This window comes from Symphalangus syndactylus, chromosome 20, assembly GCF_028878055.3.
Source record: "Symphalangus syndactylus isolate Jambi chromosome 20, NHGRI_mSymSyn1-v2.1_pri, whole genome shotgun sequence".
Taxonomy (NCBI): domain Eukaryota; kingdom Metazoa; phylum Chordata; class Mammalia; order Primates; family Hylobatidae; genus Symphalangus; species Symphalangus syndactylus.
Genome location: NC_072442.2, coordinates 23,520,490 through 23,543,977, shown reverse-complemented (window position 1 = coordinate 23,543,977; position 23,488 = coordinate 23,520,490). Strand labels below are relative to the sequence as shown.

General features: G+C 53.9%; 1 protein-coding gene across 1 annotated transcript; it reads left to right on the top strand.

Annotated features, from left to right (window-relative positions):
- The first annotated feature begins 1,241 nt into the window (after window positions 1–1,241).
- On the top strand, window positions 1,242–23,293 carry LOC129469444 (kinesin-like protein KIF1C). The gene is given in 21 exon segments (XM_063629948.1): window positions 1,242–1,882; window positions 3,578–3,698; window positions 3,963–4,082; window positions 4,512–4,592; window positions 4,966–5,141; window positions 5,798–5,863; window positions 6,204–6,382; window positions 6,472–6,583; window positions 7,341–7,396; window positions 7,398–7,416; window positions 7,578–7,643; window positions 7,726–7,804; window positions 8,326–8,401; window positions 8,611–8,756; window positions 10,659–10,828; window positions 11,008–11,087; window positions 11,212–11,287; window positions 14,553–14,632; window positions 15,494–15,628; window positions 19,961–20,093; window positions 20,772–23,293. Coding segments are annotated over 21 exon segments (2,673 nt in total). The 5' UTR covers window positions 1,242–1,249; the 3' UTR covers window positions 20,841–23,293.
- Window positions 23,294–23,488: the final 195 nt, after the last annotated feature.

Genomic DNA, 23,488 nt, shown 5'->3' with positions numbered 1-23,488 from the left:
AGCCAGGTGTGGTGGTGTGCGCTTGTATGCGAGAGGCTGAGGTGGGAGTATCATCTGAGCCCGGGAGGTCAAGGCTGCAGTGAGGTAACATCGCACCACTGCACACCAGCCTGGGCTTCAGAGTGAGACCCTGTCTCTAAGAAGAAAAAAAAAAAAAAAAAAAGCCGGGTGCTGTGGCTCAAGACTGTAATCCCAGCACTTTGGGAGGCCAAGGCGGGCGGATCACTTGAGGTCAGGAGTTTGAGACCAGCCTGGCCAACACAGCGAAACCCAGTCTCTACTAAAAACACAAAAATTAGCCAGGTGTGGTGGCAGGCATCTGTGATCCCAGCTATTCGGGAGGCTGAGGCAGGAGAATCACTTGAACCCGGGAGGCGGAGGTTGCCGTGAGTTGAGGTCGCGCCACTGCACTCCAGCCTGGGCAACAGAGCAAAAAAACAAAAAAGAAAAATAAAGAATACTAGATAAGTTCGGAGAGAGTGCACGTAGGCTCCCGAAGGACAGAAGCAGCCAGCTGGAACGGTAGAGGTGAACTAGTATTTATCCAAGGGAACTAGGGATGGGCTGAGAAAGCAGGTGAGGTCGAAAGCAGAGAGAAGTATACCGGGCGGAAGTGGCAGATGGGGCTAGTCGGAGTTGGGCTGAAAGGGCCTAAAGTGGGGTCTAAAGGGGATGTCCTGACTCGGAGGGGGGTCAGCAGAACGCCAGGGGGGCAGCGGGAGCTGCGGGGCATTCGGGCCTCAGATAGTTGGGTCCAAGCGGGTGACCTAGATCCAAGAGCAGGATGGAGCTGAAGGAAGCCAGGAAGGATCCTCCACAGTTGACTTCGGGGTAGCCACGGCCTGCCGGCTGGGGCTGAGGGGCGGCCTGGAGCCCCGCTGGAGGGAAGCGCCAGGCCGGAGGGCGCGGCCTGCGCCTGAAAGGGCGACGGGAACCCTCGACAGGTGGACCGGGCGTGGCCGGACCTTCCGGGCAGCCCATCCCGAGGGCACGACTGGGGGCTGCGTCCCTCGAGAGGGGCCCTGAGGTGGTGGGCCCAGGCCGAGGGGCAGGCTGGGGCCTGAGGGGAGTCCCGGGTCTGAGAGGGCAGCTCCGGCCTTAGGCGGCACCCGGGCCTGAAGGGGTTGTTTGGGCCTGAGGCGGCGTCCGGAGCGCACGAACTTGAGGGCCAGGCGGGGACAGAGCGCCCGAGTAGCCGCGCCACGGCCGGCCGCACTTGGCCCCAGCACCTGAAGCAGCTGCGCCGTGAATGCTAGAACTCGGCGGGGCGGAGAGGAGAGAGACGGCGGCTGGAGCCGAGGAAGGAGCCGGCGGGCGGTGCTCGCCTGAGGGCGGGGCCTGGGCGGAACCGCCTTCTGGGCGGGCCTCGACGGGAGGCTCCGCCCCCTGGACGCGCCTCCCACGGCGGCGACGTGCGCTGGGCCGGGGCCTGGGTGCCCCCGAGGGTCAGTCCCCGATGTTTCCGTGTTCCTCAGGCGTCTGCAACCCGCCTGGGTTGCGGCGTCTGCTCGCCCTTCTGCGTCCGCAGCTCGGTCCCCACGTTCCCGCTCGCTGGGCCCCACGGGCCGGGAGCGTTGCCCCTTTGACGAGAGTAGCCCGGGTCGCTCCGGATCCTTCCCGGGACGGCGCGCACCCGCCCCTCCGCGCGCGCCCGCGCTTCCCCCGCTCCTCGCTCCCGCCCCAGCTCGCGCTGCCCGGGCGGGCGCCGGCCGCTGGCGCCGCTACTGCTGCCGCCCCCGGGGCGCGAGTCCTCCGCCCGGGCACCCGGCGAGGGGCGGGGGCAGCTCCGAACCGGCCCCGGATCCTTCCCGCTCTCGCCTCACGCTTCCCAGAAAGCTTGTCCCTCTCCGCCGAGCTGCTCCGGGAGCCCCGCCGCGCCGAGGTGAGGGCTGGGGAAGGGGGAGGGAAGGGACGCCCGCGGAGGAACGTGCCGGGTTGGGGAGCGGGGAGCCGGGGTCCGGCGCCGCGATTTAGGCTCAAGAGCCGGGATCATGTGCTGTTTGTTCCGTGGAGGCGCAGAGAGGTGCCAGGCCCGGGCGGCCGCCGGCTGGCTGGACAGGAGGACGGGTCCGCATGGCTGCCCTGAGAGGCCGGGCGGGTACCTGTGTGAGAACCGCCGGGTGGGCAAGGTGCAGGTGGCCCAAGACCCCCTTCCGGGCCGGTTGGCCCCACCCCAGCCGCCCAGTATCCTCCTTGTACCCCACGGCTGCTTCACAGCCGCACCGGCCGACCGCTGTCCCTACCTCTATTCCTTTACCCCGCTGGCCCCCAGCCGTGCCACCCCATTCCTTGTCCCATTAGCTGCAGCAACGGCGTCACCATCGCTTGTCCCCACCAGTGTCCTTCCCTCCCCTGGTCAGGGTCTAGGGGGTCAGGGCTGTTTTTCCTGAGCCAGCTTCTGTGATTCCAGCTACTCCCTTCGTGTCCTGGGACAGACCAGCCCCTCACCCTCCCATGCTCTGCCCAGGAAGACTGGTGAGGGGAGGCCCAGTGTGACAGGAGTTTGGGGCCCACTGGGGCCACAGGAGGGGGCTCAGCATCCTTTATCCCTCTTCGTGGTCCTCCTCCCTGTTGTCCATGGGCGTGGGCTGTTCAGCCTCTCCTCCCAGGGTGTGGGCACCCGATCACCCACATTCCTGGGCTCCAGCCTGGCACCTTCCCCAGGGCAGTGGACGCCATAGCACTAGCCCCAGGCTGGGGCTGGCACCAGCCAGCCGGCTTCCTTTTCTTTCTGCCTTTCAGGGAGGCCCCAGGGACCCTCTACTCTCAAACACAGGTATTTCTGGGCGCCCCAAGGGTGGAGCCCTGAGGGTTGGTCTGATGGCTACAGGATGACCCCACCCTCCCCTGCCTGTTGTCCTGGATCCTGTGGAGGAAGTGCTGGGGGCTGGGCAAGGGGCTTAGAGCCCACACAGCTGGCCCTGTGGATCCCAGTCCTGGGCCCTACCTACAGCCCTTGGACTTTGCCCATCCGCACTACCGGCCTGGTGCATGTAGGTTGTGGGCCTCAGGTGGGAACTGGATTCTCCCTTGCCGACCCTGTGGGGGAATTTTAGGACAGGTTTTGCATTTGCAGTTTCCTCTCTGGTCTCTTTTCTGGGCTCCCAGTTTATGCTTTGGCCCCGGAGTTCCCCGTCCTGCCTCTTTAACACCTTGTGTTTGCTGTGCTGTGTGTCTTCCTCCTTTCCTCTCCCATTCTTTCCTTCATAGCATGACCTCAGGCTTGCCTTTTGTTTTATTTCTCTAATTTTCTTGGTGTCTGTGACTCTCTGCCCCTCCTCTCTCTCTTCCCACCACCCTCACGTCTCTGCTCATGTGCCCCTCTCTGAATTGCCCTCTGTCCAGCCTCTTTCTCTCTCTGTCCTCTATCTGAACGTTCAGTACATTTGCGAGTGACAAGGAATAAAAATATCACCGTCCCTGCCCTTGGATTCACATTGCATTCAGCCACTCCAGAGGGTCAGCTGTCCGTACTTTTCCTACTATTCCCCCGATAGCGTTGGCCCTCCAACCTGGGAACCCCAGACAGGTCTCTGGAACCACAGGTGCCTCCTAACAACTCTTCCCCCACAACCAGGGTATCTCCCAGAGCCCCAGCTGGTGTGGCCAGGCCCCAGGAGTAGGATGGGGCTCCCCCTTCGAGGGCCGGTGGCAGCCAGAACTGATACATCCCACCTGGTCTGGGGCCAGGACGCCAGGTAACTCTGGGGGAGACCGCCCAGGTTCCTGCAAGCTGGTATATGGCTGGGGAGAGAGGCAGAAATACCTTTGGGAGTCTCTCAAGACAGTGACATTTGGGAGGAAAGCCAAGGGAATGAGAGCTGGGTCCTTGAGAGTCTGGGTGGCTCTGGGGGAGATGTGAAGAGACTGGTTCCGGGAAGAAGCTGGGAGGCAATGTTTGGGTCCCCGCAGTGGTTCTGACCCCACCACTCCTTTCTCTGTCCTCCGGCTGAGGAGGGCAGGAGTGTCTGGAGCCATGGCTGGTGCCTCGGTGAAAGTGGCAGTGAGAGATCGGCCCTTGAACGCCCGCGAGACCAGCCAGGATGCCAAGTGTGTGGTCAGCATGCAGGGCAACACCACCTGTGAGTGAGTCCCCGGGGCCTGGCTGGGCACAGGCAGGGAAGGCCGGGCCCAGCCGGGCCCACCACACAGGCCCGTCCCGCTAGGCCAAACTAAGAGGAGGGTTATGCTGGGCACAGAGCAGGTGCTAGTCGTAAGGGCGGGGGCTGGGGCAGGCTGGCCTTTCCCGTGTTCCCAGTCCCTGGGAGGGGGAATGTTGGCCTGGAGCCCTCCATTGCCCAATCCAGGGAGGCAGCTCAGTGGGGGCGGGTCCTAGGAAGCCAAAATTAGCTTTGGTGGCTGGAGGGGGTGGGGAATATTAAAGGGGAGAGATGAGTCAGGACAGTGGTGAGGAGTGGGATGCTTGGATTCCAGGGGCTGGTGGGGGTATGGACAGGGACTGGGAGTACCTGACCTTGACTTTCCTTCCTTTACCCTCTCCTGCCCCTCAGCCATCATCAACCCTGAACAGAGCAAGGATTCCCCCAAAAGCTTCACCCTTGACTACTCCTACTGGTCACACACTTCGGTGGGTTGTTGGGCTGGGGGAAGAGCAAGGCAGTGAGAGACAGTGGATGTAGGTCCTGGGGAGGGGACATGTTAAGAAATAGGACCCCCCAGGGGATTAGTCAAGCTGAATTGGGAGAATGATCCTGGGTGGGGGTGGTAGGACCCTTAGGCTATGATTGAGGCCTCGACAGGAAGGCAGAATCCCTTGGGGTAATTAGGACTAGCAGGGGCTGGATAGGATCCTTGGGGTGATACGGACAATGATGAGGGTGAGAGGGCACACAGGTCTTTGGGGAATCACCAGTGATGGAAGCAAGACCCTTGGGACAGAGACACGAAGGATAAAGACATCCAGGGTTCCTCTGTTTTTCTCTGCCCCCACTTTCTCCTAGGCAGAGGACCCCCAGTTTGCATCTCAGCAGCAAGTGTGTCGGGACATTGGAGAAGAGATGCTGCTCCACGCCTCTGAAAGCTACGACGTGTGCGACTTTGCCTACCGGCAGACCGGGGCTGGGAAATCCTATACCATGATGGGGCGGCAGGAGCCAGGGCAGCAGGGCATCGTGCCCCAGGTATGCCTAGGACCTGGTGGGGCAGCCAGGGCAGGAGCGTCTTTAGCTGCCGTCTGAGGAAGGAAGGACCAGGGTCTGAGGATTATGGAACAGAGACCTGGCTCTGAGGCCATTGGTGATGGGAGATAGAGGTTGACTGCAAGCTGGACAACCTTCTGGGGTGGGAGGGTCTTTGCCCCTATCAGAGGCAGTGAGCCTCAGTGAGAAGAGCAAGACTTTGGCATCAGTGAGCCTTGGGTTCGAGCGCCAGTTTTACAACTTACTACTATTTTACTTGGTTTCATAATGATTTGTGAGTATAGTTCTCCTGCAGGCTTGTGTACCACCAGTAGAGCGTTAAGTGTAGAAATGCCGATTGGGATCACAGAGTTAACCGTAATTGTCCCTGGCTGTCCAGCATAGCAACCTGGCACACAGGCTTGGGAGTCAGGACTCCTGGGGTTTGCACCCTGGCTGGCTGAATGCTAGCCTGTGATCTTGGGCAAGTGGGAACCTCTCTGAGGTTGTTTCCCATCTGTGAAATGGGAATAACCCCTCCCTCGGGGCTGTGGTAAGGGTTCAGTGGGGTCACTTGGGACTGGCCCTGGCCTGTGGCTGGACAGTTCAGGTGTGCCCTGAGCAGGAGCTTCTCTGTATTTCCCTGTGTCCCCCTCCAGCTCTGTGAGGACCTCTTCCCTCGCGTTAGTGAGAACCAGAGTGCTCAGCTATCCTACTCTGTGGCGGTAAGCCCGGGTCTTGATGGTGGCGGGGCTGAGGGGTCCAGACTGCCGAGGGCCGTCGCGGGAATCAGACAGCCTGGGATCTAATCCTGGCTCTGCTGGTTACTGACTGTGACTTTGGGGCAGTGATTGTGTCCTTCAGCTTCGTATGTTCATCTGGGAGATGCTAATGATCGGATGTACCTCCTGGCTTGTTGGGCAGGTCGCTGAGCTAGCATCCGCAGAATGCTTCGCACTGTGTATTGGCTGCAGTCACCTGGATCATGTCCAGTGGAGTCAGATTAAGTTTCGTTGTCATTGTTGTGGCTAGTTTTGTTACTTCTCATTTGCTTTTCCCACTCAGGTGAGCTATATGGAGATCTGTTGTGAGCGGGTACGAGACCTCTTGAACCTCAAGAGTCGGGGTTCTCTGCGGGTCCGGGAGCACCCCATCCTGGGCCCCTACGTGCAGGACGTGTCCAGATTGGCTGTGACCTCCTACGCAGACATTGCTGACCTCATGGACTGTGGAAATAAAGCACGGTGAGGCAGGCTGATGGAGCAGAGGGCAAGGGGGCCAGGGTCGGGAAGGTGAGAGGCAGGATCCAGTGACTGCTTCCTTTGCCCCCAAGGACTGTGGCTGCCACCAACATGAATGAGACCAGCAGCCGTTCCCATGCCGTCTTTACCACCGTCTTCACACAGCACTGCCATGACCAGCCCATGGGGCTAGACTCGGAGAAGGTGGGATCGCCCCTGCTCCCGCGCCGGACGCAACCTCCCCTGGTAATAGGGACAGTGACATGGTAGAAGGGTCTTGGGCCCTCCCTGCCCTTGCTGGGTTGAGTGCCTCCTCAGGACTTCCATGACCGCGCCCCACCCCCACCCTGTTTTTCCATCAGATTAGCCTGTCCCCCTCTACTGTTTGCTTGTCTTTTTTTTTTAAGACAGAGTCTCGCTCTGTCACCCGGGCTGGAGTACAGTGGTGCAGTGGTGCGATCTCAGCTCACTGCAACCTCCACCTCCTGGGTTCAAGTGATTCTCCTACCTCAGCCTCCCAAGTACGTGGCATTACAGGCATGTGCCACCAGGCCCGGCTAATGTTTTTGTATTTTTAGTAGAGAAGAGGTTTCGCCGTGTTGGCCAGGCTGGTCTTGAACTCCTGAACTCAGGTGATCCACCCGCCTCAGCCTCCCAAAGTGCTGGGATTACACATGTCAGCCACCGCACCCGGCTGTTCTTACGAGACCCAGGACAGGGCTCGGATCCCTTGTGTGTCCCTTGTCCATGCCTGCGGTGGGCCTGTAGCTATTTGTAATTGAGCGAGTAACCACCGTCTCACTGTTGTCACGTATTCTGTTTCCCCCGGCCTCCTCCCTCGCCTCCTCCTGGCCCTCTCTAGCCCTTGCCAGCTGCCCACATTCCTGCTGGGTGCTTCCCTGATTTGCCTGCCTCATCCCCCACCCACACCTTATCTCCTGCCTGTTTCCTCTGACCCCAGGTCAGTCAGATCAGTTTGGTGGACCTTGCTGGGAGTGAGCGAGCCGACTCCTCGGGCCCAGGGCATGCGCCTGAAGGTGAGGGGGCTTCAGAGGGTGGTTTGTTGTGGGGCAGTGTTGTGGGGTGTGTGTGGAGGTCTCCAGTCAGAACCTGAGACTCTCACTGGGGAGGTAGGAAGGGGAAGTGGATCAGATTGGGAGAGGAGGGTCTCATCCCCACATTCCTCATCCTTTTCTAGGAGGGAGCCAACATCAATAAGTCCCTGACTACACTAGGGAAGGTGATCTCGGCCCTTGCAGATATGGTGAGACCTGGGTGTTGGAAAGAGAAGGGCTTGGGAAAGGGGGGTGACCCACCCTAACCTCCTTCCCCTTTTTATCCCCCAGCAATCAAAGAAGCGGAAGTCGGATTTTATCCCCTACAGGGACTCTGTGCTCACCTGGCTGCTCAAGGAAAATTTGGGTGAGGGCCTCTTCCTCTCTCTCTGCCGACCCTGACACATCCCACAGACTCTTTTGATACGTCTGACAAATCCTCTTGCTGTGCCGAGAATCCCAAATCCCGTTGTCTTCCTTCTCCCCCTCACCCTTCAAAGGGAACATCCTTTTGAAGATTTCCTGATGCTGAGAACAAGGCCATACCCTGCCGTCAAGCCAAGGGCCTCGCTGACCTGGCTACTCATGACCTCACTGACCTGGCTACTCATGACCCCTGCCTGATCCCTGATCCCTGATCTCACACCCACTGCTGCACTGCTGACTTCATCCCCCTTCCACGCTTCTGTGACTGTCCTGCAGATATATCTCCCTGACCTCATTCCCTCCCATAACCAGATGTCATGGTTAGTTCTACCACCCTAGATTCCCGTACCTCAGACCATGACCCTATAAGACCCCCGCCTGGGCAGTGGGCCCCAGCCCCATGACCTGGTTTGACTTTTCTTAGCCCCTCCCTCAGCTGAAGCTTTTCCTTGCACTCCATTCACAGGTGGGAACTCACAGCAATGATGGCAGCCCTGAGCCCTGCTGACATCGATTACGAGGAGACTCTCAGCACCCTCAGGTGGGGCTTCTGGCTCTAGCAGGGATGGGGCAGCGTAGGAAAAGTGCCAGGAGTTTAGAGGCGAGTTGCTCAGGACCCTGCTCGTGAGACGGGGGAGGTCCCGGAGCCCTGCCACAATATCTTGAGACCTGGGAGAGGGGGAAGGAGAAACAGCAGACCAAGGGTCCCCTGCCCCCAGGCCTCACCGACCCTGCTCCTCTGTCACCCAGGTATGCTGACTGCACCAAGCAGATCCGCTGCAATGCCGTCATCAACGAGGACCCTAATGCCCGGCTGATTAGAGAGCTGCAGGAGGAAGTAGCCCGGCTGCGGGAACTGCTGATGGCTCAGGGACTGTCAGCCTCTGCTCTGGAAGGTCGAGGTTCCAGGGAGGGTCAGCTCAGGGATGCCCCTTGGCCCACCCCATCCCTCCTCACTTGCCTTTGCCCAGTCCTGGAGCCAGGGAGGGACGACGCACTATGAAACCCTTCATGTGCTCAGTGACGTGGACACAGATGTGCAGAGGGGACGTATGTCTTCAGATGTTATAGAGCTAGGAGGGACTAATTCTCTAGGGGAGAATCAGGATCCAGAGGGACCTGTCAGGCTCCTGGAACTAATAAAATGACCATTACAGGAAAAAATGGCAATATATACTTACAGGTCAAACAGTAAATTGTTAAGAAGAGGCTAGGCTACTGGGTGACTTTCTTGACAGAAGTTCTTGCAAAACGTCAGAGTCGAAGTGGACCATAGCCTAACAGATCTCAGTGGAGTGCTTTCTAGCATGTCAGGCTCAGCCTCACTGATGGAAATAGTGTCCAAATCAGAAGATGTGTAATCCATGTTGACTGGGTCAGGAATGGACCCTGCATTCAGTCTTGAGATCATCCCATTGAGAATAGTCAGGGTGCTGAGGGGCACAGTGTGGGGAATATGAGTGTTCTTGGAAAGAGAAGGATGAGGTAGCTAGGCTGTTTGCCTTCCAACATTTGAGGGATTTTCTTGCAGAAGAGAAAGCAGTAAGGCTTTTTATCCCAGAGGGCAGAACTAGAAACACCAGCACACATGACGTGGGGCCAGTTTCAGCTCAACACAGCTAAGAATTCTTTTTTGAGACGGAGTCTTGCTCTGTCACCAGGCTAGAGTGCAGTGGCTCGATCTTGGCTCACTGCAACCTCCACCTCCTGGGTTCAAGCGATTCTCCTGCCTCAGCCTCCCAAATAGCTGGGATTACAGGCGCCCGCCACCACACCTGGCTCATTTTTGTATGTTTAGTAGAGACGGGGGTTTTAGCCTGGTACAGTGGCTCATGCCTGTAATCCCAGCATTTGGGGAGGCCAAGGCAGGCAGGTCACCTGAGTTGAGGAGTTCGAGACCAGCCTGACCAACGTGGTGAAACCTCTACTGAAAATACAAAAATTAGCTAGGTGTGGTGGCACGTGCCCATAATCCCAGCTACTCGAGAGGCTGAGGCAGGAGAATCGCTTGAACCCAGGAGGCGGAGGTTGCGGTGAGCCAAGATCTCGCCACTGCACTCCAACCTGGGTGACGGAGACTCCATCTCAAAAAAGAAAAGTTCGACACAGGGGTTTCTAGATGGGCCAGGCTGCTCTTGAACTCCTGACCTAAGGTGATGCGCCCACCTTGGCCTCCCAAAGTGCTGGGATTACAGGTGTGAGCCACTGTGTCTGGCCCAGCTAAGAATTTTCTTTTTTTGAGACAGTCCCGCTCTGTCGCCCAGGCTAGAGTGCAATGGCGTGGTCTCGGCTCACTGCAGCCTCCGCCTCCTGGGTTCAAGTGATTCTCCTGCCTCGGCCTCCCAAGTAGCTAGGATTACAGGCGCCCGTCACCACACCAGGCTAATTTTTGTATTTTAGTAGAGACGGGGTTTCACCATGTTGGCCAGGCTGGTCTCGAACTCCTGACCTCAGGTGATCCACCCACCTCGGCCTCCCAAAGTGCTGAAATCACAGGTGTGAGCCCCCACACCTAGCCCCACCTAAGAATTTTCTGATGGTGCAAGTCATCTAATAGTGGGAAGGACTGGCCGCCTCCTTCAGTAATGAGCTCTCCACCCCTGGAGTTGAAGCAGAGAGACTGGGTGCCCATTTGTCGTGGCTGCAGTAGGAGGGCTCGCTCCTTGCCTGGTAGGAGGCTGACCAGCGGTCTTCTGTAGTCCTTACAGACTGGTCCTCTGTGAAGCTCTTGGTCTCCTGCATGTCTCTCATCAGCTCCTTTCCTTAGCCTCATTCTTTTTCCTCTAGCTCCCTCCCAGGCCTGAAGACGGAAGAAGGGAGTGTCAGAGGCGCCCTGCCAGCTGTGTCATCTCCCCCGGCTCCAGTTTCACCCTCATCACCCACCACACATCATGGGGAGCTGGAGCCGTCATTCTCCCCCAACACGGAGCCCCAGATTGGGCCTGAGGAAGCCATGGAGAGGCTGCAGGTGGGAAGCTGGAGCTGGCAAGGGCTGGGGGTCTGGGCGTTCCTGGGAGTTCACTTCTCCAAAGTCAAGCTTGAGAAAGAAGGAATTCTAGGAGTAGCGTGGCCCCAGGGTAGGTTGTCCCTACCCTGGGTCTGCTTGTCCCAGACCATCCTGAAACCTACCCACCCTTAGGCCCCCAGGAGACAGAGAAGATTATAGCTGAGCTGAATGAGACGTGGGAGGAGAAGCTACGCAAGACAGAAGCCCTGAGGATGGAGAGGTGTGAGGGCCGACAGCTGGGGTCCTGGGAGGAGTTGGAGGCTGTGGGGGAGGTCAGGCCCCACAGGGAAGGAGGTCACAGGCAGTGAAGGTAAGACTGACATTTGCCTCCCCTCTGCCCACAGAGAAGCATTGCTGGCTGAGATGGGGGTGGCCGTCCGGGAGGATGGGGGAACTGTGGGCGTCTTCTCTCCAAAGAAGGTGAGTGAGGAATCGGGCGAGGAGGCCTAGAGAGCTCACTGGATGCTTAGAAGAGAGGCAGCATGTGCAGGGTAGTGAGTGCTGTCCCTGATCACTCCCTTTGAGGTCCCCGGCTTGTCTGTCCATCATTTCTGTCCCCTCCGCTGCCACCTCCTCTCTGTGTTGTCTAGTCATCCCTGCCTTCTCCCTCCAGCCACTTGACAGTCAGCCTCAGGAGAGGGAGAGGACCTGGGAAATCGGAGGTTGGTTGGGATAGAGACTGAGGCACTGTGCATGCTTTTGTATCACTTGTGTTTTGTATTCTGTGCATACTCAGAAAGAGAGCTAAAGAAATCTATTTTTCAAAAGGATAACTTGGGAAGACAAGACTAAAGGGAATAGAGGAGGCGTGAGCCCTGCATTGTAAGACAGTGGTTACCAGTGCAGCGAGAGGTTGGTTATAGATGGAGGCACCCGTGTAGCTTGGAGCTATGCCACAACTGGTTTCCTAGAGAAGGTGGTTTGGACAGTGGAACCTGAAAGGTGGCAAAGGACTTGGGGGGTATGGAGGAGTAGGGCCACCATGAGGTTGAACAGCCTGGGGTATGTGTTGGGGTGAGTGGGACACGCCAGTGCCTGACACGTGCCTGCCGCCAGGTTTTAGGTGCCTAATAAATCTTTGCTGAAAGGAAGGAAGGAGCAGGGCAGGAGAGGTCAGGCTCAGGTGGAGGCAGAAAGATACTCCAAATATTAATAACCATCCGGCACAGGGACTGACCAGTCAGAAAGGGCACTGGCTATAGACAGCCAGCACCGCTGTACCGCTGCATACCAATGAAGGGATGGTGCAGAGGCCAGTTTGAGCAGAGCATGAACTTCCAGTTCCACCAGGGAACCAGCCCAGCCTGTCTGGACCATGGTGTGAAGCAGCAGATGATCAGGCCCTAAGTCAGATACACTGTGCTCTGAGCCAGACAGGGTCACTGGGGGCTGCCTGGAAGAGGTGATGTGTTACCAGAACAAGGCTTCTCTCTATTTTGTAAAGTCAGGTCCATCTGGGGGACTAAGCAAGCCGGGATCACTGAACCCCTGTTCGGAAAAGGGGAGAGGGATTTTGTCTTGCCTGGCCCAAGCCACAGTGAGGGAGTGAGAGAGCTGTGGGCAGCAGGCCAGGCTGCTTGTCTGGGGTCTTGTCTGGGGCTTTGGGGTCCTTCTGAGGGAGCCAGACTCTTCTGGGACCCAGCCACACCTAGGTGGAAAGAGGGGCTACAAGATGCCCTCAGCATGGCTTCCAGCCACCTTTGTATACCTGGAGCTGGGCCACATCCACCACGGTTGCAAGGATGGAGAAAAAGCAGAAAGGAGTGGGGAGACTGGTGGGGTGGAGGTTTCTTCCTTGGAGAGCTGGCAGAGATGCCACCTGCCAAAGCCTGGAGACCAAAGGAGGGGGTTCTTGTTTTAATTGTTCTTACAAAGGTAATACACACCAGAGAGGACATTCTAATAGTTCTAAAAGGTGTGTACAGTGAGAAGTTACGTCTCTCAGTTTACAGCATTTTGTTATAGAAAAAAAAAAAGTAACCCTCCATCCTTCCCACCCTTAAGTTCCACTCTCAGAGGCAGCCTTCATTATGAGTTCTTTTTTTTTTTTTTGAGACGGAGTCTCGTACTGTCACCCAGGCTGGAGTGCAACGGTGCAATCTCGGCTCGCTGCAACCTCTGCCTCCCGGGTTCATACGATTCTTCTGCCTCAGCCTCCCAAGTAGCCGGGTTTACAGGCACACACCACCACCCCCGGCTAATATTTTGTATTTGTCGTAGAGACGGGGTTTCACCGTGTTAGCCAGAATGGTCTCAATCTCCTGACCTTGTGATCTGCCCGCCTTGGCCTCCCAAAGTGCCGGGATTACAGGTGTGAGCCACGATGCCCGGCCCAAGGAGAATATAGTACGAACTCATAATGGGCCGGGCACGGTGGCTCACGCCTGTAATCCCAGCACTTTGGGAGGCTGTTGTTGGGGACATTGGCAGTCAGGGATACAGGAGGCCTGCTTTGGAGGGAGTGCTCAGGGGTCCGCTGGGTGGAAGTACAGAGTCCGGGAGAGAGGCCTGGGAGGGGGGCTTGGACAGGTGGACTAGAGCCAGGACATGGAGGAGGCCCAGGGATGCCGGGGGAAAAGTAGGCTCAAGTCCAGCGGGGCTGGGGTTCCAGCTGGAGAGGTCTCAGCAGCGAAGCAAAGACATGGCCATAGCGAGGTGTGGACAGGAAGCTGGGAGACCTGAGGGGTGGCAGGAAGGCAGGTGGGCCTGGGGCAGGGTGGTGCTGAGGGATGGACAGGTGTGTGGCAGGGCAGCAGCTGGCGGGAAGGGAGACTTCCCCAGGCGTGGCAGCGGGGGGTACAGAGGCAGCATGGGGGTACAGAGGCAGCATGGTCTGTATGCCACCCAGAGTACTGCCCAGCAAGGGCAGGGCTGTTGTAACGGAAACAAGTCAGGAGAAAGAGCTTTGGGAGAAGGGAATGGGCCGGGTTTTCAGCACAGAGCAGCGTAACAATCACTCAGGTGTTCAGGATGGACTTGGCCTGGGGCCTTAGGCAGGGACAGCCCCAGGCGGGTGCTGCAGGGACCCAGGCTTGAGGTGAAGCAGCCGAGGGAGGGGTAGTCACTGTGGAAGAGTCAGGGAGTCTGCCTCAAGAAACATGTTTGTTCCATTTGCTTTTGAGTTGAAGTGACACTTTTTATTTTTAAATTGTGAAAGTAATTGATGTGTGTAGGAAATTCAAGGTTGATGAAAGGTGGGGAGTACCAGTCTGCTTACTCAGTCTCCCCCAACTCTCCAGAAGCTGCAAGGTACATTTTGAGGAAAGAAATGATGGGACCTGAGACAGAGGAATATAGGGAAGAAGAAGAGAATGCAGGGGGTCCGGGGCTTCTGGTCAGGGAGCCTGGTGGGTCGAGGTGCTTCTGAAGAGACAGGCCTTGGGAAGGGTTGCTGACCTGGATGCAGCAGGATGGGTGGGGTGATTTTTGTAGGCCCCCCGTGTGAGGAGAGGGTGGATCAGGCTGTCCCGAAAGCGGTTGGTGTGAGAGGTGGGAACCAAAGAATGTCATCAGGGTGGAGGGATGACGATGGGAGAAGTACAGAAGGCAGGAGAGCTCTCCAGAGTGAGGGGGTGCAGCTGGCAGTGCCAGGCCTGGAGGGGTTTCTCCTCCCACTGCTCCCTTTCTTCCTTTCCATAGCGCCCCCTGGCTGGCTCCCCCTGACCACCTTTCTCTCCCCGCTTAGACTCCCCACCTGGTGAACCTGAACGAAGACCCTCTGATGTCTGAGTGTCTGCTCTACCACATCAAAGATGGCGTCACCAGGTAGCGTGTACCCAGCGGCCTGGGGGGGCAGCCTCTGCTTTTGGGGTGTGGCTGCCAAGGGTTGGCCACATTGGCGTCTCCTTTCCCTGGTGGTCCCTGGAGATACCTCAGATCTCTAAACAGCTGCCTCCACAGCCCTGCATGCTCTTCTAGGTTCAAGAGAAGTTGGTGAGCGTGCCTGCTCAGTGGCTGTCTTGCCTCCACCTGCCAGTTCGGTTAGGGCGAGACATCCTTGTTTACTGGGGCAGGAGAGTTGGGAAACATAGAGCCCCGCGTTCTTTTTTTTTTTTTTTTTTTTTTTTTTTGAGACGGAGTCTCACTCTGTCGCCCAGGCTGGAGTGCAGTGACGCAATCTCGGCTCACTGCAAGCTCCGCCTCCCGGGTTCATGCCATTCTCCTGCCTCAGCCTCTCCAAGTAGCTGGGACTACAGGCGCCCGCCACCACGCTCGGCTAATTTTTTTGTATTTTTAGTAGAGACGGGGTTTCACCGTGGTCTCGATCTGCTGACCTCGTGATCCGCCCGCCTCGGCCTCCCAAAGTGCTGGGATTACAGGCGTGAGCCACCGCACCCGTCCTAATGTTTGTATTTTTAGTAGAGACGGTGTTTCACCATGTTGGCCAGGCTGGTCTCAAACTCCTGACCTCAGGTGATTCACCCGCCTCGGCCTCCCAAACTGTTAGCATCACAGGTGTGAGCCACCGTGCCCAGCCAATCATTGTATTCATTTTTGAAAGTATTTATGGAAGGCCCGCTGTGTAGAATGCATTTTGTTATGTATTTGGATGACACAAAGGCATATAATATACATAAGTAAAATCCTACAAGGCCTGGCCCTGTCCCTCTCCTACCTCCTTTCTAGCACTCTCGGCCTCCCAACAAATTGCTTATGGTTCTCTGCAGACCCCACACTGTGTCCTACCTTTGTGCCTTTCCTCTTCCTGGAAGATCCTCCACACCTCACAGCCCCCTTCTACTGGCTGGCTCCTACTCACCGGTGAGTCTCAGCTTAGCTGCTGTAGCCTCAGGAGGCCTTGACTCTCTCAGACTGGGTTAAGAATCTCCCTTCCTCCCTCCCTCCCTCCCTCCCTCCCTCCCTCCCTTCCTTCCTTCCTCCCTCCTTTCCTCCCTTCCTTCCTTCCTCTCTTCCTTCCTTCCTTCCTCATTTCCTCCTTTCCGTTCCTTTCTTTCCTTATTTTTCTTTATTATTATTATTACTTTTTTTTGAGATGGAGTCTTGCTCTTGTTGCCCAGGCTGGAGTGCAATGACACCATCTTGGCTCACTGCAACCTCTGCCTCCCGAGTTCAAGCGATTCTCCTGCCTCAGCCTCCCAAGTAGCTGGGATTACAGGTGTGCGGCACCACACCTGGCTAATTTTGAATTTTTAGTAGAGATGAGGTTTCTCCATATTGGTCAGGCTGGTCTTGAACTCCTGACCTCAGGTGATCCGCCTGCCTGCAGCCTCCCATAGTGCTGGGATTATAGGCGTGAGCCACCGTGCCTGGTCACTTTTCCTTTCTTTCTACAGGGTCTTGCTCTGTTGCCCAGGCTTTAGTGCAGTGGTGTGATCACAGCTCACTGCAGCCTGATCCCCAGGGCTCAAGCAATCCTCCCACCTCAGCCTCTTCAGTAGCTGGGGCTACAGGTACATGCCACTACACCTCATGAATTTTTTTAATTTTTAATTTTATTTTTTGGTAGAAACAGGGTCTCACTATGTGTTGTGGACCTCAGGTGATCCACCCGTGTCGGCCTCCCAAAGTGCTGGAATTACAGGCATGAGCCACCGCGCCCAGCCTGGCATTTATTCTTGATTAAAATTTGTCAGCAAACTAGGCGCAGAAGGGAGAACTTCCTCAGCCTGGTAAAAACCTATAGCTAACGCTAACATCATACGTAATAGAGAAAGGTTGAATGCTTTCCCCCGAAGATCAGCGATGAGGAAAGGATGTCCATTCTCATTATTTCTAGTCAACATTATTCTGGAGGTTCCGGCCCATGAAATAAGGGAGAAAATTTTAAAATACCCATATTGGAAAGAAAAAAGTATAACTGTATTAGCAGACAATGTAATCACTTATATAGACAATTCAATGAAGCCTATAAGAAAGCTAATTGTGATTTAGCAAGGTTGCAGAATTCAAGATCCATGTACAAAAATAAAATATATTTCTATATATTAGCAACTAACAATCAGAAATGGAAATTTTAAAAATAACATATACAATAGCAACAAAGTGAATGAAATATATAGAGATAAATATGGAAAAAAGTGTGTGAGGCTCATATACTAAAAACTATGAAATATTGCTGAGATAAATTCAAGAAGACTCAAGTAGATAGGATGATATTCATGAGTTAGAAGGCTCATTATTAAAATAATCAACTATCTCCAAATTGATCTACAGATTTAATAAAATTCCAATCAAGCAGGGTGTAGTGGCTCACACCTGTAATCGAAGCACTTTGGGAGGCCAAGGTGAGAGGATCGCTTGAGCCCAGGAATTTGAGACCAGCCTGGGGAACAACATAATGAGACGCTGTCTCTACAGAAAATAAAAAAAAAATTAACCAGGCATGGTAGTGGATGCTTGTGGTTCCAGCTACTTGGGAAGCTAAGGTGGGAGAGTCACTTGAGCTCAGCAGGTCGAGTCTGCAGTGAGCCATGATCAAGCCACTGCACTCCAGCCTGAGTGACAGAGTAAGATCCTTTCTAAAAAAAAAAAGTTCTGATCAAAATCCCAGCAGCAGTCTTTTTGGTAGAAATTGACAAGCTGATTCTAAAATTCATATGGAAGTCATATGGAAACGCCAAAGACTTAGAATGACCAAAATAACTTAAAAAAAAAAAAAACAAAAAACGTGAGAGTTAACAATACTGATTTCAAGATTTATTATAAAGCTACAGTCGTCAGGACAGTATGATATTAACATTAAAATAGACAAATGCATCAGTAGAACAGAAAAAAGAGCACAGAAATAGAACCACACAAATATGAAAAACGGATTTTTTATACATGAGAAAAGGCAATTCGGTGGTGAAAGTAAAGTCTTTTCGGCAAATAAGACTAAAACAATCTGATACCTTTATATGAAAAAAATGAACTTGTATCCATACTTGCACCATATACAAAAGTTAAAATGAATCACAGACCTAAATGTAAAACATAAGACTGTAACACTTTTAGAGGAAAATCTTTGTGACCCTAGGTTAGGTAAAGATTTTTTAGCTACCACACCAAAAGCATAATCCATGAGAGAATAAAAATAATAAATTAGACTTCATCAAAATTAAGAACTTCTCTTTGAAAAGCACTGTTAATAATAAAATAAGCCGTCGAGGAGAAAAAAATTGCCAATCATTATCTGAAAAAGCACTCGTACCCAACATACATACAAAGAACTCTCAAACTCAACAATAGAAAACTTAACACAATTTTTTTCTTTTCTTTTCTTTTTGTCTTTCTGGAAACAGGGTCTCGCTCTGTCGCCCAGGCCGGAGTGCAGTGGTGTGATCATAGCTCACTGTAACCTCAAACTCTTGGGGCTCAAGTGATATTCCTGCCTCAGCCTCCTAAGCAGCTGGAACTACAGGTACAGACCGCCATGCCTGGCTATTTGTGTGTGTGTATAGAGTCATGGTCTTGCTATGTTGCCCAGGCTGGTTTCCAACTCCTGGGCTCAAACAATCCTCTCACCTTGGCCTCCCAAAGTGCTGGAATTACAGGTGAGAGCCACTGTGCATGGCCAACAATCCAATTTTTTAAAAGGGCAAGAGATTTAAACAGAAAATTCACCAAAGATACGTGGAGGGCAAATAAGCACATTAAAAGATGCTCAACATGGGCTGAATGTGGTGGCTCATGCCTATAAATCCCAGCACTCTGAGAGGCTGAGGGGGGAAAACTGCTTGAGGCCAGGAGTTCAAGACGAGCCTGGGCAACACAGAGAGACCTCATCTCTACAAAAAAAAAATTTAAAAATTAGCCAGGTGTGGTGGCATGCACCTATCATCCAGCTGAGGTGGGAGGATCACTTGAGCACAGGAGTTTGAGGCTGCAGTGAGCCATGACTGCGCCACTGCACTCTAGCCTGGGTGACAGAGCAAGACCCTGTCTCGAGAAAAAGATATATATGTGAGGTTTGCAGCTAGGCGCAGTGGCTCATGCCAGTAATCCCAGCACTTTGGGAGGCCAAGGCAAGTGGATCCCTTGAGCCCAGGAGTTCAGGACCGACCTTGGCAACACAGAGAAACCTCATCTCTCCCAAAAGTACAAAAATTAGCCAGTTTCAAAACCTGGTCTGAAAATAAATAAATAGATTAAATAGATTAAAATTTAAAAATAAAATTAAAAAAAATTTAAAGGCCAGGCGTGGTGGCTCACACCTGTAATTTCAGCACTTTGGGAAGCCAAGGAGGGCAGATCACTCGAGCCCAAGAATTCGAGACCAGCCTGGCCAACATGGCGAAATCTCATCTCTACTAAAAATATAAAAAATTAGCCGGGTGTGGTGGTGCATGCCTGTAATCCCCGCTACTTGGGAGGCTGAGGCAGAAGAATCGCTTGAACCTGGGAGGCGGAGGTTGCAGTGGGCTGAGATCACACCACTGCACTAAAGCCTGGGCAACAGAGCAAGACTCTGTCTAAACACACACACACACACACACACACACATATATATACATATATATGCATACATAGGTGTGTGTGTATGTGTATATATACACATACACACACATATATGTGAGGTTCATATCAATCACAAGAGCTTACCATCTTCAATGGCATTTTGGATAGCACGAAGTCCGTCTCTTATGGCATCCTTGACTTGTGTGAGAGTATGCATATTTGGTCCTTTAACCAACAAGGTAACAGAGTGAGGGTTATCACACTCCTCGATGATAAAAGTGAACTTTTCTTCACTCTAAAGGGTGGCACAAAAATAAATAACTTTAATATTTAATGTCATTATAAAATCAACAATTTATACTAGAATACAATCTTCATTTGAATTTTTCTTATCAAGCATAACTAAAGATATATTTAAAAGGAGTTAAGTTATATCTGAACTCTTAACAAACATTTAGGTAAATAAACTGTAAAATCTGTTCCGTGAATTAGATCTCAAAACACAAAACATGAAATAAAAGGTCAAGTAGTATTTTTCTTTAAAAAAAGGAGCTTAGTATTCACTTCATAACCACTATTCACAGAAATACTCACTAATGTGTACTCAGACACAAGACCAGCATGTCCCAAGCAATCTACAGTGAGATCTTCAAAAGAAGATCTGCGGAGCCCTCACCAGAATCACCGTTAATGAAGAGTCACAGGGGGAAGACGTCCATACACGCATGAGGAGACAGGCCTGGAACAGAGCCTTCCTGCACAGCCTCAGAAAGGACCCACCCTGCTGACACCTGGATCTCGGACCCATGGCCTCCAGTGCTGCGAGATGGTAACATTCTGTTGTTGAAGGTGCCCAGTCTGTGGTACTGTAAACCAGCCCTAGGAAACTAACACAGCCTGTTAGCCCACAGATGGTGGAGAGATGGAGTGCTGAGTGGAGCTCCAGGCTTACTGTCTACAGCTCCCAAAGTGTGCTACTGGACCCTTGGATGGGTGTAGGTATGCACAATAATTTTGGGTGGTGCAGGGTGAATAATTTCAATTGACATAATAATGTGTTTATCTTACTGGGTAAATCAGGGGTCCCCACCTGTTAGGAACCAGGCTACACAGCAGGAGGTGAGCAGCCAGCCAGTGAGCAAAGCTTCATCTGTAAAAACAGCTGCTCCCCATCCCTCGCATTACCGCATGAGCTCTGCCACCTGTCAGAGGAGTGGTGCCGTTACATTCTCATAGAACCCAACTGTGAACTGCGCATGCCAGGGATCTAGATTGCGTGCTCCTTATGAGAACCTAATGCCTGATGATCTGTGACTGTCTCCCATCACCTCCTGATGGGACCATGTAGTTGCAGGAAAACAAGCTTAGGGCTCCCACTGAGTCTATATTATGGTGAGTTGTGTAATTATTTCATTATATATTACAGTGAAATAATAATAGAAATAAAGCACACAACAAATGTAATGGGCTTGAACCATCTCTGCATCATCCCTTCCCCTTCTCCCAGGTCCATGGAAGAGTTGTCTTCAAGAAAACTGCTCTCTGTTGCCAAAAAGTTTGGGGACCGCTGGTGTAAAGGTTTCTAAGAATAGTTAAGCAACTTAAGCTTTACATGCTACAAAGAATACAGGTTTAAATGCTAATAAAAATAGGTGCAAATGAAAACACTCTTTCTGTGGTCCAGGGAATCTTAACCATTCTATCAGAAAGACTTGCAGCTTGGAGCTGCAGCTGCCCTCCCACATCCTGTCCACTGTAAAGCCCTGCAACACACTCACACACACACACACATGCACATACATACACATGCATATACTTGCACACATGCACCTAAATACATTCACGTGTATATACCTGCACACACACACGCACATACATACACAGGCATATACCTGCACACACATACACACAGACACACACACATGCTGTGCTTCATGCCCTCACTAGGGTGGCCTGGGAGGAAATGTGTGTTTTTAGGAGAAATGAAGACAACTCAGGCCCCTCATTCTCCTGGTGTTTGCACAAGTGCCTTCTCTGCAGACCATGCTTCAGTCTCTTGTTTCTCCCTCTTACTGAAAGAGAGAAGCAGAGGCCCGGCACATACTCGGCTGCTTAGGGCACAAGCCAAGTTCACAAGCTTCCTGGGGAGCCTAGTAAGATGAGGCACTGCAGAGCTTCTTCCCCTAAAGAGGTGTCGGCTTTTCATGGATCCTTGAGCCCAGGAACTCGATAGGTGAGACATCACAGTTCATCAGAAGACACAAGCAAACTCCGGTGAGAGAGGGCAACGGTCAAAGATTTTATTCTCTCGGAGAAGGGGTTCTAAGGCTGTAAGCAGGAGGCAGAAGACTTTATTGCAAGCGTAGTTAGGTGATGGCGACCTACGGTTTTCACTGGGAACTGGGATCGAGAGTGACCCGACCTCCTACTCATGCTCGTCTCTCCCTGTCTCTCTGCCTTTTGTGTCTCTCCCCCTCTCTCTCGCTCCTTTTCCTCTCAGCCTCCTGTGTCTCTTTAATCTCTCTTCCCCTCTCTGTCTGTCTCCCTTCTCCCCATCTCTCTTTCTCCTTCTTTTCCTCTTCTCTCTCCCTCCTCGTCTCTCTGCCTGCCACTGTTCAGGCTCCTGGGGCCCCACGTGGATGGGCGGACACAGGACTCCCAGGCTACCTTTCATAGCGCAAGCACAGGGCTGCAGGACCTTGGTCCCCACCTCCCAGCATCCTCGAAATGAGGGGTGTGGGGTGTGCTGTGCTCTCCTGAGTGGGCGCCCCACCCTCCAGGAAGCAGAAACTGCAGGTCACAGCTGGCTCGAGTGGTGCGCCCACAGGAAGTGGGCTGCCAGCTTCCATCCTGTGATCTGCTGAGGCCAAAGCAGAGGACAGCAGCCCAGGCCCGTCTCTGCAGCAGGGTGGGGGTAGGGGTGGGCTTGCGGGTGGGGATGGGGATGGGAGCCGCCAATGCAAACTGGCCCCTGGCTGGTTTCCTACCCTGCACCCTGCCATGCAAGGCCTCCTCTCCCACCCCTACCCCTGTCTGCCCCACCTCCACCCCTAGGCTGCCCCACACCCAGGCTCCAGAAGTCTCCCAGGATCCAGGAGCTAAGGGCAACCACTGGGTTCTACAGCCCCTAATCCATGAGTCAGCCACCCCTCTGCGTGCTGACAAACCTTGGCTCTCATGCCCCACCCCAAGCCAACCAGACAGCCCTGTCCCCCCACCAGCATTATTACCGCCTCCTGATTTTAGCCCTGACAGCCCTGCTTCCTGGTAACCTTGCCCCTCCCACCCTGATCCAGGCAAGCCCAAAGGCCAGCGCCCTCCACCCACCCTTCCTGGGGGCCACTCTACTATCTCCTTGCCCAGATGTCTTCACCTGGCTTTACCGAGATAGAATAAATAACAGGGATGAGGCCCCGGGCTCCGCCAGGAAGATGTGCCAAAATACTCTCCATTTAGAAGCAGGAACAGTGATGGGGCCTATGGATGACCCCAGGATTGTCACCCAAGCAGCAAGAAGGGCAAGGAGCCCGGTGTCTTGGCCTTACCCTGGGAGGTCGTGGCCAGGGCTTCAAAAGGCCCTGGAGAGGGGTGGGCAGGAGAGCAGATCCACCCTCCTCTCGAGGAAGCAGCCACCGCCCCCAGGAAGAGCAGGTGGGGGCACACAGGCAGAGTCCCCGCGTGCTGCCAGCAGATCTGCAGTCAGCCTCAGCACCGGGGGAGCTGCAAGACAGACTGAGACCCTCAGGTTGGGCTCTGTGTCCCCACCCAAATCTCATCTGGAATTGTAATCCTCCTGTGTCAAGGGAGGAACCTGGTGGGAGGGGATGGGACCTGGGGACAGGTTCCCCCCTGCTGCTCCCCGATAGTGAGGGAGTTCTCAGGAGAGCTGATGGTTTGAAAGTGTGGCACTTCCTGGTTCTCCACTCCCTCCTGCTGCCTTGTGGAGAAGGTGCCTGCTTCCCCTTCACCTTCTGCCATGACTGTAAGTTCCCTGAACTGGGAGTCAATTAAACCTCTTTCCTTTATCGATTACGTAGTCTCGAGTATTTCTTTATAGCAGTGTGAAAACGAACGAATACCCCTTCCCTGAGACCCTTCTCCTTAGGCAACCAGCTGCCCCCATGCTCCTCCTCTGCCCCCTGTTCTTTCTTTTCCCCTCATGAGGCCCAAGTGATAAACAGGGCCAGCCCCAGCCCCAGCCCCATCCTACCGCAGGCCTGTGTG